This window comes from Muscardinus avellanarius (assembly GCF_963383645.1).
Source record: "Muscardinus avellanarius genome assembly, chromosome: 13".
Lineage (NCBI taxonomy): Eukaryota > Metazoa > Chordata > Mammalia > Rodentia > Gliridae > Muscardinus > Muscardinus avellanarius.
The window spans coordinates 59,375,712-59,388,512 of NC_137799.1; the positions used below are offsets into that span (position 1 = coordinate 59,375,712).

Consider the following 12,801-nt stretch of genomic DNA (forward strand, 5'->3'; position numbering starts at 1 on the left):
GACTAAAAATATCGTTCTATAATAACAATTTAGAAACAAGATAAATTTAACATACTTCATTCATTCATTTTAAATTCGTATTGTCATTTCTTCAAGGTTTTTAGGGCGTTATAACAAACATTACTGATTTGTAATTAGTACATTAATTATCCATATTCATTCCTAAGTTAATTATTCAGCAGACATTTAGTTTCTTCTCCATATGTAAATAGGTGTTCCTGAAGTGCTTGAGAAGTTATTCTCCTAAGTGTTTTTACATATTCACATTATAATCTTGTTTACACAAATTGAACCCCATTGTTTATGAAATAAGGGTTTGCTAAGTCAACATAAACCTCAGCACAATCCTTACACATACATCACACTTTCTGACTTCTTGAGGGCTCATGGTGTTAATGGCTCTGTCCTCCAGGGTTTTACTATCATATGACCCACTAATGTGTATGTTGACTCTAGCTAATGAAGCTATTCAGTTTTAGGATAGTGATCGCTCTGTTGAATGATAGTATCTCTATCTTAAAAGTTGATTTAGGATCAGCTTCTGGAGTGAGGAGAACAATAAGAGAGATTAAGGGTTGGCCTCTCACCCTTAGAATCTGGGGTTCCTGGGCGCTTTTTTTCTAAGAGGATATTGGCAGCCTTTTAAATGTGATCTGCAGCATTCAGCTTTTCTGCAGCTCTCTGGGTGAGGTCCTCCCACTGATCTTTGCATCCCTGTGAGTTCTTCCAAGGGGTTTTCAACAGGAAGATCTGACCAAGACTTGCTGTCCTCAAATGCTTGCCTTGTTACAAATTATGTGTGCCGTCTTAGTATTTTGGCCATAGTTATTATCAATCTAATTTTCTTTTTTGTAATCTACCATTTACTATCAGAATGCATTCTAAATTTTTAGTGTCAAGTGTGAAAATTACTTTTATTGCTGTCTTGATACTGTGGAATAATCCTTCTTAAAGAAGATTTGGAAAAAAGAACTTATGAAGATTTTTTTAAAAATATCATTTCGATGTAAATTATACTCAGTATGTGTATGATCAAGCAAACTGTTGATTTTTAAAGCCATATTTATCCAACAGAAATTACAAATTTTGTCTAAATATTGCATAATATTAATGATTTAGAAGTTTCCAAAAGATACAACATATAAGCTTTCTATTATTAACTCAGGTCTCTGAATCTTGTCTATTACTTTTGTAGGAAGCTGGAGAGGTCGCTCACATTCTCTTAGTCCCTCAAATGCCCGCTTCTAATACCTACTCTCTTTCCAATGTCACACAGAACATGGTTCTCATAATGAATTTTAAAGCATGTGGTTAGTGTGGGATTTCTTACCTCACTTTTTTTTTTTTTTTTTAATCTTGGGTATACCTCAAGCCACAACACACATAGCTACAACTTAGCTGTCTAATTCAAATAATCGGGCACAGTTACACATTGCATATATATATATTTTCCGTGTAAAATAAAGTTAAAATATGTTATATAAAATGAACAGTCTCAGAGAAGGCAGATGCTTCAGAGGTTTGGAGCGGAGACTCGCTGCATATATATTGATTAATCTTCAGTAGAGGAAGTGAAATATTCCTTGTCCTTTCCTTGATTACTTCTGGGCAATAGTGTATGCCATCTGATCAAATTCTCTTAAAAATATTTTAAGTTAATCTTGACCTGTCTGCTATTAAAATAAAACTCAACTGATAATGAAGACATTTAGCATGCTTCTTAAAAACTCTGGGTGAAAAAAATAAAACTATCGAAAATCTGTGGTCCCTTTGGAATTTTTTATTCAACTGGAGGCTATTAAGAGAGGGGAAGCCAGGTGTGGTGGAGCACGCTTGTCCCCGTGCTTGAGAGGCGGAGACAGGAGGATCGCACAGGTTCAAAGTCAGCCGTGCTGGCTTAAGAGACCCTGTTTCCAAATAAAAATATAAAAATGGGTCTGGGAGTGTAGCCCGGAGGTAGTAGGGTTTCCAGGAACCCCAGTACCACCAAAAAACTAAATAAATAGAGAGGGAGGGAGGGAGGGAGGGAGAGAGAGAAAGAGAGAGAGAGAGAGAGAGAGAGAGAGAGAGAGAGAGAGAGAGAGAGAAAGAGAGAAAGTTTAAGTAGATCCCATGTTCTCTGAGTGAATTTCAAGGACTCTCAAATTTTGTTGCCGAGCCCAGTGACACTCTGAGTAGAGTTTCTAAATGCCTGAAGGAGAAAAAATATAAACTGGCCTTAATCACTGTGTTTGGACACCAGACTGCCTGGGCTCCACACTGCAGATAACCTCTGTCCTTGACTTTGCTCCTACAGTCAGCCTGGGTTGGAACAGTCTTCCTTCAATATTGTGCTCATTCTCCAAAGTCCAGTGTCAGCCACATGTGGCTCTTCCAGGGACTTCTTAGACTATACGGTCCTTAAAACCCTACTGCATGGATTGATCATGCTATTCACTTGAGCAGTTCCATTGCAATCTGTTTTATCCTGGGATTTATATATTTTATACATCTGTTTTGTGTTATTTACCTGACTTGTTGCTCAATATGTTTGTTAAGGGCTGGGCTATCTGAAACTATCTCATATCTGTTGCAATACCTGCCAGTAATGGATACTACCCAGTAACTTTTGAATGCACAGACTTTCAGCAAACAGATAAACTTACGTTATTTCATCTACTTTTAGCACATTTTTGCATGTACCATCTTTGCTAATCATTCCTTCTACCAGGAAAGAAACTGGGTGAGAAAGCAAAGCAGGTTGGGAACTCTGTGGAGGACCTATAATGTCCCCAAGACAATGCTCAGCTTTTTTCACCGCTCATCTGATTTCACTCTCAAATAACTGTATTTTCAATTTATAGTTTTGGAAACAGAAGTATATATCTTGTAAGCGGCAGAGAGGGTTTGAACTAAAAGGCTGTTTATCTTCCAAGATTGTCCACTCTAACACAGTATGCTGCCTCTCAGATTTATTCAAGATGTCTAAAAATAAATTTATTTATTCATTTTTTGTAGTATTGGGGCTTGAACCCAGAGGTATTCTAACTCCACGCTGCACCCTCAGCCCTATTATTATTATTATTATTATTATTATTATTATTATTATTTTTGGAAACAGGGTTTTACTAAGTTGTGGAGGGCCTCACGAAGTAGCTGAGGCTGGTTGTGAACCTGTGATCCTCCTGTCTTAGCCTCTCAAGTACTGGGATTACAGGAAGTGTATCACTGCATTGGCTTTAAAATAAATTTTTAAAATTTGAACTGATGTACTCCATTGTACAAAAAACAATACTTCTTTATAAAAATCTTATTTCATAATATATTGGTAAATTCAAACATTTCATGGTTTAGAAACCACTATCATAAGGTTTAAACCTACATGATTATATTTTAATGATTTATGAAGTATGATCTAAACTTTTTTTAAGTAAACCAAGCATAACTATCAAACAAAGTTACACTCAGCATTCAGATACAAATTTGAATATTTATTTGGAAAAAAACGTGTTTTTTCATGTTTATTTCATGTTTATAAATTACACTTATATACCTGCCCTAATATAGCAATTACTTATATCACATAATTTAAAATATCATGATTTCTAATCCATTCTTTTCGATATTTTTATAGAATAAGAATCTTTGGCATTTATTTGTGAGATTATATTTATTTACTTAAGCAATCATTTGGCTTAGTGCAAAGCAACTTGCCTGAGTGCTGATAGGAGTCACATGTTCTGTTTCCCCCAAGGCATCTACAAGCTAGTGAGGTGACAGGTAGTGACTAGTAATTCAAGGGAGTGATGAAGGAGGCTGGGGGGTGGGATAAGGGGCAGTGGCCACCAGTGGGCATGATTTGAATGCCTGCAATGTACAAACTCGATCTGATGAGGAAGTTTTCAAGTCCTACCCCGGAATTGGGTGGGTTTAGAGAGTTCTCATTATCCTTGCCCCAAAGTGTGGAAAAGATTAGATTTACATTTGAATAGAGATAACTAGTGTGAAAGTCAGTCCCAGTCTCTCTTTTCCTTTCACTCCTCAGCACCCATAACCCAGGGAACTGGAGTCAACTTTCCGATTGGAGAAATCCCGAGCCAACCATACTATCATGACATGAACTCCGGGGTTAATCTTCAGAGGTCGCTGTCTTCTCCACCAAGCAGGTAATAAATAGAAAAGGGGCTGTTCATCTTCTCATTCTGTGCAGATAAGTGGGGAGGTAGGGAAGCAGACAGACAGGTAGGTGCACAGATAGAGGAGAAATAAAAGTTTTGGCTGGTATGCAGACATTTAATCTTTTCCGTTAGAATTTATTTTGGTATTTGCAAATTAAATGCAGTTGTTCAAAGCCTTTTTAATATTTTGGGGTACACAGGAACTATGAAAATATGTTAATATATTTTTATCTCTTTGTAAGCAAAGTTGCTTTACAATGAATTCCTTTGGCCGCTTTAACACTGATGTTGCTAAGGCAATGATCCCTGGTTTATAAATGACCTGTCCTGTATCAGGTATTAGGGTAACCCTAATGTTTACTCTAATGCTACATCCACTCTTGGGATAATGAGAAATAAAAATAAAATGTGCTTTACTGGGTCTTAAAATTAAAGTCCTGTTCTAGGCCACAGTTCTTAATAACTTGATGCCCTTTGCCTAAGTTGGTTAATTCTCAGGGATTAGATTTGGCTTAAATAGCTTTTGTCCATGAAGATTCTTTGCTTTTTATTTTCTGTTGACATTCTCATTGACCTTCTTATTGTAACTTTCAGTCAAGATGAATAAAGATTGTAGATATATTGTTTTTCTTTCGCTGGGCTACATCTTATAAAGACAAATATTATTTCCAGAGCATTAAGTATATCCATATGCTTAATATAAGAACATACACAGATTCCAGAACAAAACATATATTTTAAGTATCTAGAAAACTATTTTACTACTCTTAGTCATGAAAGTTAATTGCACTGGAATTAGTTATGAGAATAGACATATTTGTATTTTATAAACTAAGGTCAATTTTATATCACTTATGGGTCAAACTGTATTTTCATGATTAGGTAATTGGGTCTATTACTCCTGAAAGTATATTGGACTTGTTGAGGTCTTAAAAGTGCTTTTGTTTTTCTAAAATTAAAATGTGAATAGTAGTTTTGAATTTTGCCCACTGGATTAGTATGTCCTAAGGACAAATCTTTCATGGCTACTCATTTTCAAATACTGTGTTCTTCAGAAGAAACAATGTTTTAAAAACATGCCTCTACTGTTTCTGTAGGAAAGTAAAATTTCTCCCTCATTTTAAGTTTTTCATACTTCTGCTATCTCACAGATGGGAGAATTACATTTAAAGGGGAATTAAAAAAAATTGAGCTTTTAATTTGAATACCTTAGGAAGAAACAAAAGAAATCTCATTCATTCTTACTATGACTTTAGCATGCAAAGAAACTGCCATCCTTAATCATGTTAATACTCTGGGAGTTGTGAGTCAGATATGAACCACAAGTGTATGTACAAACAGACTTGGCCACACTGGCTTCAAGGCATGGCAGTGGAGTGCAGTGTGGTGAAGGGGGAGTTTTGGACTGGGCGGTCCTTCTTACATGCTCACTGCCCTGGTCCACTTGCTGGGCAATACACTTAAGTTCTGCAATGGTCTCCTCATTGGTTCAGAAAGATTAGTCTTTACATAGGATTTCTGAGGTCATTTATAATTCAGAAATCCTATAACATTACATTTAGTATTACTGCGTAACATTAATTCAGAAGTTTTTTTTAAAATTTTACCTGGATAGCTACAAATAAATTTTTTAAAGAAAATTACTCATTTTCACAGTCATAATTAACTGATGAATAGGGTATGGATGGGAGGTTATGAGACCATTATGTTGAGCAATAAAGCCTAGATAACAAAATGGTGTTAAAATATTTGCAATGGATATTTGCTTTTAAGTCTTAATCATTAAGATGAATCATATTTTATTAAAGTGCATCGTTTTAAAATGTGCTACTTGATTTCAATTGGGCAATAGTCTTTTTTCATGTTTGATCTTAAGAATAAAGGCTTAGTAATATTTTTTTAGGAAAATGTAAAGAAGAATACATTAAATAGCTTATAATCAGTAAGGTACAAAACATTAAGCATAGGGCTAATACCAATAATAAATAATAAGTATCTGCTAAATACCAGCCACTTAACTGAGAGCTTTACAGTTAGTAACTCATCTAATCTTCTCAACTATCCTCTTTTGAACTAAGTTTTATTATTTCCATTTCACAGATGATTAAATTGAATTTATAGATGGTAAAGAGCTTACTAATTAAACGGTAATAAGTGGCCTTGTCAGAACTTTACACTTTCCAAGTTCTTATTCTACTCAATTTCATTACCTTCTCTTTGAATTTATATGAAAGAATTACATTGTCTTTGGCAAGTGTGAAGCAAGTAGATGATATTAATATTAATACTAATTATAAGAAATTAAGTATAATCTTAACACAATTTTAATATTAGCTGACAAGCCACATTAAAAGTTCACATTTTATGACTGAAATTTTTTGGAAAAACATTTGAAAATATAATGAACACCAGATTTGTTAACCAGGCACAGGTATAATATGATATAATAAATGGAATCTACAACTAGAAATGTTGCTCTTCTTATTGATGTCTTGAATGTTCATCATTTTTTCAAAATAACTCCATTACTTGTGTTTGTGGTTACTTTTTATTGGCACATTATAGTCATACGTTTTAATGGCTACAAGATGGTAGAGGCATACATGCAAACATCACTCATTTAGCCCTGCCCAATTCCCACCCATTCCCTCTCCTTTCTCCCTTCTCATGTTTGGCTTAGTGGTTGACTTTGATGTTTGTGAATGTACATCATGTACATTATTTCTAATCTAAGAATTCTCACATCATTTATTTTTAACTGCTATGCATCTTTTTGGAAATTCAATTAATGTTAACTGTTGCCATGTTTTAACAGCAAAAGACCCAAAACCATATCCATAGATGAAAATATGGAACCGAGTCCTACAGGAGACTTTTACCCCTCTCCTAATTCACCAGCTGCTGGAAGTCGAACATGGCATGAAAGAGATCAAGGTGAGTGATGAGGAGATGCTTCCATGGACATCAGAATAAAATGATGGCTCATTTTAGAAGTTGCATTTAGTCAAAATTTCATAAGCAAACTAATATAGATTATATTTTCTTCATGAAATAATTTCAGTAAAATTATTTTTGAGGTATTATACTATCCCCATGTTATCAAAGTTACAACAGTCTCATTTTTAAAAATTTTTTCAATTTTCAATTTTTTTTTTTTGGTGGTAGTACTGGGGTTCCTGGAAGCCCTTCTACCTCCGGACTACACTCCCAGACCTATTTTATACTTTGTATTTGGAAACAGGGTCTCTTAAGCCAGCGCAGCTGGCTTCGAACCTGCACGATCCTCCTGTCTCCACCTCCCAAGCACGGGGATTACAAGCGTGCGCCACCACACCCAGCTATCTAATTTTTTTTTAACCTGGTTTTTGAGACTTGTTTTCAGACACAGTGATGTGTTAGAACTTGCAGGTAGGTATGTTACTGGCTATGGTTTGTCTGCCGATTGGATTGCAGCAGAATCTCAGTTCTGATTCAGTAAGATCAATTGCTCTTTTCTGTGGGGCATTTCAGGGAAGAGCTGTACTTTAAGTGCTGTGCAGGTGCCAGGCACTGAACATTTTCAGTTCAAGGAAGCGATCATTTCTTAGAGGAGTAGGTAAAGCATACATAATAAGTAAGCTTATACTATAGGAAACGTAGTGTCTGAGTCAAGGTAGTTGTGTTTTCTAGATAAAACCACTGTTAGAGCACCTTTGAGGAGAAATAATAAAAGAAATGGGTATCATTTAGCTTTCTGGGCATTTCATCATACATACCCATGTCTTTCACCATGATAGAGGAAGATTATTAAATATGGAAATAGAGAAATTAGCTAACTGCAATTTTTTTGGTATGTATGCATGTGTGTGGATATAATTTTATATTGGTAACATAATAATGAATTTGAAGATTGTCATTTAAATCAAATCCTTCATTTAAATAAAGGTAAAAGAAAGGACCTCTCTGCCAACGGTTTTCAACCCAAGACTTGGGTATGTGTAGATGGGGGTTAGAGAGCTATTTATCTAGTAATTGTAGCAGACAAATAATTCTAGAGTTTAGCAGTTAAGGTCAAAGTCGGTTTCTTCTCCAGACCTCTTTTCTGCTACTCAGAATTTTTATATTAAGTAACAGTATTAAAAAAAAAAAAACACAGTGAAAAAAGCCTCTACAGAGAAACTGGACTTTGAGTCAGTTGGGTCTCCTTTAATATGTCAAGATTCTAATTAGTAGAGATAAAGGGGTCAGGGATAGAGAATGAGAAAAAATGGATTCAGCCAAGTTGAGGTGGGCAGGAGAGTTTTGAGAATGGCCGTGTGTGGCTGGACACCGCGTGTGTGAAGAGGGCTCATGGGACACGATGGCGGGTCTTTATGGCAGGATTTGAGAATCAGCTGGACAGTTTTGGCTTTGAGGCCTCTTTTCAATCTATTCCTCAGGTAGTAGACAAAAAGCATCTTTATAAAATGTAAATAACATTATATTACGCCCTGCTTTGGATCCTTTAGTAACTTCCACTGCTCTCAGAAGGAAGTCAGATTTCTCTGGTTGGGTGACAGGCCTAGCCTAGGCTGCTGCCGCAGTCTCCGCAGCTGGCTTTCTGCTTTTCCTTCTGCTTTGTCTAGATTTGAGAATACAACACCCAGGACCTTCCTGTAAACCATGCCCTCCGGACTGCTCTTCTCCTGACTCTTCATCTGGCAAATTCTTTTTCATCCTTTAGGGCCCAGCTTACACGGAGGAATTTCAACCTAAATTAGGTCTTCCTGTTTTTGTCTCTTGGCACCCAGTATTGTTCATTCATTGTACTCCTAATATGCAATCCCATATTTATTTATGGGATTGTTTAAATCTGCCTCCACTACGAGGGCAGGGTTCATATCCGCTTTTTGACTACTAGCAGAACAAGTACACAATATTTGGTGCATAGTAGGGGCACAGTAAATATTTGTTGGATAAACCAGCTATTGACAAGAACATCAGGTTCCTTAGTAAAAGCAAGAAATAAGACTTTTACTAAAGTTATAGAAGTGTGAGTGAAAAACAAAGCCTTCACCTTTTATGTTTTTATGTTTTATTGCTTGTTTTACTGACACTTTTGGCTGCTGCTGCTGCTGCTGCTGCTTCTTCTTCTTCTTCTTCTTCTTCTTCTTCTTCTTCTTCTTCTTCTTCTTCTTCTTCTTTTTTTTTGAGGTACTGGGGATGGAACCCATTAAAGGAATTCTTCTTCTTCTTCTTCTTCTTCTTCTTCTTCTTCTTCTTCTTCTTCTTCTTCTTCTTCTTCTTCTTCTTCTTCTTCTTTTTTTGAGGTACTGGGGATGGAACCTAGGGGCATTCTATGTCTGAGCCATACCCCCAACCCTATTCTTTATTCTTTTTTTTTTTTTCCAAATAGGTTCTCACTGAGTTGCAAAGGGCCTCACTAAGTATCCTAGGCTGTCCACCAACCGCGATCCTCCTGTCTCTCAGCCTTCCAAATGCTGGGATGACAAGTGTGTGCTACCATGCCCAGTGTTCTGTTTGTTTTTTCTAAGCAAAGCTATATTTTTTCTGTCAGAAAACTATTCTAGAAACAGTTCTAATGGTAATAGCAGTAATATTATGAAAATGTGAGAATGTATGTGTTATTCAGAAGTGTAGGTGTTTTTTATTATAGAGAGTGTCACTTTGTAAGAACTGATTCCTCTTTCAGCCTATTCAGTAAATCCAATCTCAAATCATATTATAAAACATTTTTGAAGTGTAGAAGGGAAACTCTCATTCTTTTTCTTTGTAAAATCATTGCATTGTCTTGATGATTTCCTATTGTCAAGATGACTAGAATTATTGGAGAAGTCTGTAAAGGCATATTATTCCAAGAGTAAGGAAGAATGTTCCATTCTCCAGTGTGCTTGGGAAGAACTCTGTCACTTTCATTCTGAAGACCCCGAAGATTTTGTAATGTGCACAATAAAGCATTGTAGGAAAAAGGCTTCAATTACAACGCAAAAACAAGGGCACCACAGTACTATCTTTATAAACTTGTTACGCTCAATGCTGTCCTTTTGTTCCTAGAAAATTGCTTTTTAAAAATTTGCCAAAGAAAAAGGCCCCATAGTTGTTCTTGTTCATCTTCAAATGCTCTTTAGACATACTTGTCTGTCATGAAGAAAACTGTCCGAAGCCACTCTGATTCCTTTAATGGCGTTAATGTGACATATTTCTCCCATGAGGCCCTGTACTAATTGATACTCCATATCTACTTATTGATTGATCATAGTATGTTTGTTTTATAATTGGCAGAAACACCTAAAATTCACCATTACTTCCTGGTTATGTAACTTATTCTTCTGGTGTTAATTTTGCATTGAAATATGATTTTATAGCTGGGAGTGGTGGCCCAGCATTCGGGAGGCTGAGACTGGAGGATCCCGGTTTGCAGACAGCTTCAGCTACTTAGCGAGGCCCTCTGCAACTCAGTGAGACCCTGTTTCAAAATAAAAAATAAAAAATAGGACAGGGGGTGTAGCTCAGAGGTTGAATGCCCCTGAGTTTGATCCCCAGACCCGCAAAAAAAAAAAAAAAAAAAATATATATATATATATATATATATGTATGATTTTATTCTATTTAATTAATTAATTTTTTTTGGTGGTACTGGGGTTCTTGGAAACCGTTCTACCTCCGGGTTACACTCCCAGACCTATTTTTTTTTATACTTTTTATTTGGAAACAGTGTCTCTTAAGCCAGCATGGCTGGCTTCGAACCTGCACAATCCTCCTATCTCTGCCTCCCAAGCACGGGGATTACAAGCATGCGCCACCACGCCCGGCTATATGATTTTATTTAAGATGTGGATTTTTGAAATGTGAGAATCAAAAATAACAAAATAAAAAAATAACAAAATTCCTTTAGTCTTAAACACAAGCCTACCATTTATCCCAACTAAGAAAAAACCATTATACCTATTGTGATACCTATTATTATACCTATTTTGTTTTTAAAAGAAGTTAGACTAATTATAGATTTAAAATCTAAATTCATATGATGACATATATTCATGTGTTTAATAATTTAATAAAAATATTATTTTAGCCGGGCGTGGTGGCGCACGCTTGTAATCCCCGCACTTGGGAGACGGAGACAGGATGATCGCGCAGGTTTGAAGCCAGCCGTGCTGGTTTAAGAGACCTTTTCCACATAAAAAAGTTAAAAAAATGGGTCTGGGAGTGTAGTCCGTGGGAGTGTATCCCGGAGGTAGAAGGGCTTCTAGGAATCCCAGTACCACCAAAAAAAAAAAAAAAAAAAAAATTATCACATTATAAACAATTCATGTCTATTCTTCTCAAAACCAAAATGAGTTATAATTTTCTAATTATAAAAGAAATATAATTTTGCAAAATATTGACACGAATATGTTTAAACTAAACAGTATTTAGTAGTGTTAAACATGTGGTAGGGTACTATATAATTTGCTTAAGTTTCTTCTAATAAACAGTAATAGAAATTAAATTTGTCTCCATTTATATTATATAATATTTAAATTTTTTATTCATGGTTTTTTATACATAGAAAAGGAAAGGAAGAAGAAAATAATACTGGGTTTTCCCTCTAAGTTCAAATTATTTTTATGGGAGAAAATATAGTTGTATTCCAAAGCCAGGAATCTAACACACTGATAAATTATTTGCTTGAACATTGGAAATAAACATTTATCAAAGTCACTGCCATTCTATAATCATTGACTCATCTAAGTCTGAATGTAACACTCCTAAAACATTACTTACTAGAAATTTAGTGGGAAAATATGATATGGTAAATGTATTTGTAATATATAATTGTGGATTTCTAAATGGAAAATGTCATAGCTTCTCAGTCTGGTGAGTATAAAAACAGCCTATAATCTTAAAAGAAAACGTAAATTTTCTTTTTTTCTTTTTGTAGTACTAGGGATGGAACCTAGGGGCTTTCTACCTCTGGGAGTGTATCTCAGACCTATCTTATATTTTTATTTGGAAATAGGATCTCACCAAGTTGTTGAGAGCCTCACTAAGTAGCTGAGGCTGGCTTTGAACCTGTGCGACCCTCCTGTCTCAGCCTCCCAAGTACTGAGATTACAAGCATGTGCCTCCACGCCCCGCCAAAATGTAAAATAAAACTTTTCATGCAGTAAAATTTTATTAATTTGTACACATTTAGGATTTGAGATCATTTGGCTCAGCTAACATTTATCAAATGCCTGATAAATTCCAAGAATTTTTATAGGCATTGAGTACACAAATATGACTAAGTTTCCAGCCCTTGACCTGCTGAATGGAAAACAATTTTTTTACTAGTTATTAAAAAAGGGACTTCACAGAAAATAAATAATATAAACCAGATTACTAGGGAATATCTTCATGTATTATAGTTAACTTTTAAACAGTGAGAGGTAGATCATTATATTGCATCAATAAATTGGCATGTCAGGAAAAACTGGCAGTACTAGCTGTATTGATATGTAATTAAAATTTTAAAAATAGTTTAAAAGTTAAACTGACTCTAAAATAAGCAATATTAAGACATTGTGTACTGGTTGCTGTAGGTACTAGAAAATAAAATGCCAATTCTCTTTTTTGTTTTTAATTACAGTTCTGTTATATAATTAAGTCTCTTGGCAAATCTTTTGAAGTTTTAATATATTTG

The 12,801-nt window shown here is 35.3% G+C and overlaps 1 protein-coding gene across 2 annotated transcripts in view; it reads left to right on the forward strand.

Annotated features, from left to right (window-relative positions):
* Nucleotides 1–4,080: 4,080 nt before the first annotated feature.
* The window catches only part of LOC308272009 (nuclear factor 1 B-type), a 61,866-nt gene continuing 53,145 nt past the window's right edge, over nucleotides 4,081–12,801 (forward strand). For both annotated transcript variants that reach the window (XM_080708732.1, XM_080708733.1), the window contains exons 1-2: nucleotides 4,081–4,145; nucleotides 6,973–7,091. In XM_080708732.1, coding sequence (XP_080564858.1) covers nucleotides 4,096–4,145; nucleotides 6,973–7,091 — 169 coding nt within the window. In that variant the 5' untranslated portion in view covers nucleotides 4,081–4,095. The remainder of the gene's footprint in view (nucleotides 4,146–6,972; nucleotides 7,092–12,801) is intronic.